General features: G+C 31.6%; 1 protein-coding gene across 2 annotated transcripts in view; it reads left to right on the top strand.

The window, feature by feature from the left end:
* Nucleotides 1–3997: 3997 nt before the first annotated feature.
* LOC119838948 (zinc finger X-chromosomal protein-like) overlaps nucleotides 3998–5724 on the top strand; it is a 9963-nt gene continuing 8236 nt past the window's right edge. The window contains exons 1-3 of one of the 2 annotated variants that reach the window (XM_038365099.1): nucleotides 3998–4111; nucleotides 4232–4474; nucleotides 5197–5495. In XM_038365099.1, the coding sequence (XP_038221027.1) occupies nucleotides 4334–4474; nucleotides 5197–5495 (440 nt within the window). In that variant the 5' untranslated portion in view covers nucleotides 3998–4111; nucleotides 4232–4333. Of the gene's footprint in view, nucleotides 4112–4231; nucleotides 4479–5196; nucleotides 5496–5724 lie in introns of those variants that run through there. The other variant, XM_038365100.1, reaches the window with a different exon arrangement.

Here is a 5724-nt window from a genome sequence, read left to right as displayed (position 1 = left end):
TGATATTATTTAAACTCAAATATATAACTCTAATCCCAATAATTCAGATATTCAACTAGACAGCTATATATTATAAAGCTGAAGAGTTTGTTCGTTTGTTTGTTTGAACGTGCTAATCTCAGGAACTACTGGTCCGTTTTTAATTCTTTCAGTTTTAGATGCCCTACAATAAAAGTATTGAGGGAGAATTTAGGCTTTATATGTACCACGGGCGAAGCCGGGGCGGACAGCTAGTTAGTAAATAGTTTTCAAACGGAAAATATTACCCATTGTTTCTTCATATAATACTAGCTGCGCCCCGCGGTTTCACCCGCTTAAGTCCGTATCCCGTAGGAATATCGGGATATAAAGTTGTTTATATGTTATTCCAGTTGTTCAGCTATCTACGTACCATATTTCATAGCAATCGGTTCAGTAGTTTTTGCGTGAAAGAGCAACAAACACACACACATCCTTACAAACTTTCGCATTTATAATATTAGTAGGATAATGCAGGAAAAATTATGTCCATATGATGCTATGTTATTGTAACATTAATTTAAGGAAATCAAATGTGTTTTGTACATTATAATAATAAGGATAACTGTATGTTTGTCCTATTCATTGTGTTAAATTATGTTAACATTTTTTTTTTTTTGCAACAATAGAGCCAGTTAATAACAATAATCTTTATTTGAATAAACATGGTTTTTACATATTTTTATAGGTGATAGTCATACAGCACATTGGCCAATTATATTAGCATGTAAATATTTTACACACAGCTCTGTATGGGAGCATGCAATAATAGACAATAATCCTACTAATATCCTACTAATCCTACTAATATTATAAATGCGAAAGTTTGTCAGGATGTGTGTGTGTCTGTTGCTCTTTAACACAAAAATTACTTAAGCAATTGCAATGAAATTTGGTAAGCAGACAGCTGGACAACTGGAATAACATATAGGCAACTTTTTATCCTGATATTTCTAAGGGATACAGATTTACGCGGGTGAAGCGCGGGGCGCATCTAGCGATTATATATTTAAATCATTGATACAATTATGAAATTTTGTTTAAATACATATAAAGTGATTCAACTTTGATTATTATTTTATGTCAAAGTACTTTTATTATACACACATGTCACAATTAATATTTTTCATGTAAAAAGCTATTAGTATTTTCTTGTGTTTGATTTTACGCGAGTATTATACGTTTAGAAATTAAAGACTTTTAACGGATTTAAAACGCGATTTATTCATTATATTATTAACCTGACGTTTCAAACACTTTACAGCAAGCGTGGTCACAGGGATTCAGTCTCCCCCATAAATCCCATCCTAGGCACATATAAAGTTTTGTCTTAAAATGTTGACTGTCTTAATATTAAATATAACAGGTCCCTACCCGAGGAAGTACATAGGATAGATGTATTCAAAAACCCCACGAGACCTGGAGCTGTACAGGGAAAAGCCATCGAATATATATTTTCCTTTGACTATGTGGATGGTAACATAGCGTATGGATGAACTATTTGAGGGTTTAATTATTGTTCTGTACACAACACACAAAGAAACAGCACAATCAGAGTATTAAGCCACATTAAAAGTTAAAACTTCCTTCCTTCCTGTCTCATAATCATTGCTAGTGATAGAAACCCTCATGCAAAATGAAGAAGTATGTTTATTTGATATTTTACTAATATATCTACCTAATTACTAAAGCTTGTTAGTTAAAAATCTGATTCAAATAGTATTCTTTAATACCTAGTTGTTAATTTTTTAATCTTGATTTATATTAAAGAAAGATGAGAATCCTACTATTCCTATCCTATCCTACTAAACCTACTAATATTATAAATGCGAAAGTTAGTAAGGATGTGTGTGTGTTTGTTGCTCTTTCACGCAAAAACTACTGAACCGGTTGTAAATTAATTTGATACGTAGACAGCTGGACAACTGGAATAACATATAGGAAACTTTATATCCCATGATTTACGCAGGCGACACCGCGGGGCGCAGCTAGTTGGTTAATAAATCTTAATTGGTTGTCATAATATATAGTTATAGTTATAATTGTCATATTTATTTGTATCCTACTTCCTACAAGACTAATGAAAATAGAAAAAAAACCTATAAAAAATGGCACCTACTCTGTTGTAATATTCGTGTTAATTTAAGATATTAATTTTTAACTAAAACATTTCAATTAAGAGTAAAATAACTTCTAAATGTTTAAAATAGAAAATTTATTCTTATTGGTATAGAACATTATATCAACCATTTAAATTGGATTTAATTTGCCGTTAGTCAAATATAAGAAAACAAGAAGCAACATCGATTAATAATCCGCAATCTCAGCAACGGCTTTGTGAATCAATTATTTACAATAGCTTATATTTAATCAATGTAGATAAGATTTATCAAACTTCGAACCGCTTCAACAATATAACCTATAAGTATTTTTTTTCTTACCTTACAAATCGCCTTTACGTCCAGGAGCCACAGACAACACTTATTTTAGCGGTTTCGTGAGAGTTTTAATTAATATAACACCAATATTTAATAGCGAAAACCAACTTTCCCGATAGGCCGCTACACATAATATGACGTTTGTCGTTTTCAATGTTTAGGCTGCGTACACACAATCATCCGCGACACATTTTGCGGGTTTTATGCAGGTACCTACAAATTTTATATGAGACAGAGTAAAGCAGAATAATCCATTTTAATTCTAACCAATGATATTTTATTTGTCCATTTCGAAAAACAAAACAAATTATTATTCAAACTATTTAAAACATTGGTCATTCATATGTAATCATGTTGTTTGTCACTTCACTATTGTGACATTATTCATTAAAGTTCATTTTGCACCTCGCTTTCAAGGTCATACTTATTACAATTAAAACTAACAATCAAATTACAAATCTATTTGTAAAGCCACGGTCACGGAAAAGATCCACATTGACCTTTCACCTGTTTGACATTTGATAAGAGCACAATCATGCCGTGCAGTGAAAAGGTATTAAATAACTTACAGCTTATGCACGTAATTCTAACAGGTTGTAAAATATAGGGACTTCTATGAAATTATAAAAAAGTTAATGATGCTTAAGTTCTAGTAGCGCATATCGTGTAATATAATATTGAGCAGCACTGATCGGATTATTTTTTTTATATTACGTATGACTGAATACTTTAATTAATGTAACTTTAAGCGAACAATTTGAAATGAATTCGATTTTAGATTTATTTATTCTATATGCCATGAAAAAAAAATTCTATTAAATGTTGCCAATGTAAAAGATTTTATCAGAAAAAAGGGACAATTTTGGTGACGTACACTGCTAGACGTGAAATACATTTTATTTTTGGTAATTGATGTTGTAAGCACACATTATTTAATTTTACAAAAACTAGGCGCATAGCGGAAAAGGATAATGAAACTCATGAAACTCCTCATTGGTACGATTTTGGCAAAGGTTTTCAAACTTCAAGCATTTGCAAGACATCAATTTGACTTTTTGTGTCGTTCAGTTTATGTGTTAGCTTAACGCGTCACACGTGTTATGCCACAAACTAGGCGAATCCACACAAATTTAGGAGTATCTTCTCTTATAGGGGGATAATTGAAGGGACAATCTTATGTGGAAATTTTTATGAAGATTTTTTTTAACAGAGTAATCCGAGTAACGATGTATGTTTCAGTGATGATGATCACTTCAGTCTAACCGTAAAGATGCTGAAAAATCTATAATTCTGTGAAGACTCTTTTTTTGAAGTTATCAATTTAATACTGGTATGTATTGGTGAAATTGTTTAGTTTGATTATTAATTTGACAAGTGGAAGTCCATTACTTAAGTAGTAACACAACAGAACACACTGTATGTTAAATGGGATTTTCTTTCTAGAAAACATGTGTTTCAGGCGATTTAGTCAAAGATTTGGGGAGAATCCGTAACTGAAGACCGGGAACATTGAGTATCACTTGTCCTTTTTTTTTTCTAATGACAACAAGTCAAAACTATTTGCCAACTTGTCATTTTTATTGTCTCTCTTTTGATCGACGTGTGTCCCATATTTATTGGTTCTTAATCTGTGGTGTTTTCTTTCAAACTTCAAAGTAGCTATTCATTTAATGTTTCTTATTCTTACTTTCTTAATATAAACAAAGTTCGAACTTCGAATTGTACTATTGCTACGTTAATGTTTATTTAAATTAAATAATTATTATAATTTATAGCTTATATGAACATCAAGGCTATTAATATGATATACAAGAATTAAATTCATCTAACCGGCTTTTTACTTTCACCTTACTGATTAAAAAAAACATAAAAAAGCAATGGAATTTGTAGATGATATATACAGAGATGTTGATATGAAGAAAATATGTAGAATTTGTCTGGAAGCAACACAAAACATGTCCTGTAACGTATTTGACGATGATATTGTACAAAAAATTCAATACTGCACTGGAATTTTGGTAAGTAAGTTTACTACACTTTTAAGCTTCCGAGACAAGTAGTATACTATATATAACTCAAAGGTGACTGACTGACATAGTGATCTATTAACGCACAGTCCAAACCACTGGACCGATTTTGCTGAAATTTTTCATGCAGATAGATGTTATGACGTAGGCATCCGCTAAGAAATGATTTTGATAAATTCAACCACCAAGGCGGTAGTATAGGCGATGAAAGTTTGTACCAAGAAAGTTAATTAAGGGTGAAGCTGCGGGCAAGAGCTAGTTTTTGTATAAAATAGACACCTGACCCAACAAATGTTGGTCTGCTGGTACACTCACATCACTTAGTGGTAGTTTATATATTACAACATTTTCTACCAAATAAATCTATGCATTCGGACTAATATTATGAAGAGGAAAGATTTGATTTTTTTGTTTATTTGAAATGAATAGAAGAAACTACTGGATCGATTTAAAAATTCTTTAACCGTTGGCAAGCTGCACTATGCCCGAGTAATATAGGCTATGTTTCATTTTCAAAAAAATTAGGGATGCTTACTAAAACTTGAATAATCTAAGTCAAGGTGTAAAAAAACTTTATTATGCCCGTGCAAAGCAGGGATGGCCTGCTAGTTTATAAACATGAATGTCATATTATATGCAATAGACAGTTGGGCATTGTTGCTCACTGTCATCATCATAGCGGATCAATATTAAACAAAATTTATTATTTTCAGTTCAAACAGGAACCGTACCTGTCGAAACTCGCCTGTGATATATGCCTTACAAACCTATCCATAGCGTACAAATTCAAAACTATGTGCATGTTAACTGAAGAAAGAGTAAAAAATAATTTAAACGCTGTTAAAATAGAAAGAGATGATTACAGTGACAGTCTAGCAATACTTGATGATATGGAACATGATAGACTGAGCGATGTTATTAAAGAAGAGTCAAAAGAAGAAAGAGAGAGTGAGGTTGCTTGTGATAGAGTAGAAGTGAGAAGGAGTCCACGGAGTATATCTAAGAAGTTGAAGTGAGTATAAATCTTCTACTGTTCTATCAATCTACACTAATATTATAAAGAGGAAGTGTTTGTATGTTTGTAATGGATAAAATCAAAAACTACTGGACCGATCTAAAAAAAAACATTCACCATTAGAAAGCTGCGATTGTCTGAGTGACAGAGGTTATACCTAGTCTTGCCATAAATATTGTAATAAAGAAAAAAGAAAATTGTTAACTGCAAATAACATTTATTACTT

The sequence above is a fragment of the Zerene cesonia genome, unplaced genomic scaffold (genome assembly GCF_012273895.1).
Source record: "Zerene cesonia ecotype Mississippi unplaced genomic scaffold, Zerene_cesonia_1.1 Zces_u006, whole genome shotgun sequence".
Lineage (NCBI taxonomy): Eukaryota > Metazoa > Arthropoda > Insecta > Lepidoptera > Pieridae > Zerene > Zerene cesonia.
The sequence above is the reverse complement of the archived record's forward strand: the minus strand, read 5'-3'. Positions and strand labels throughout refer to the sequence as shown.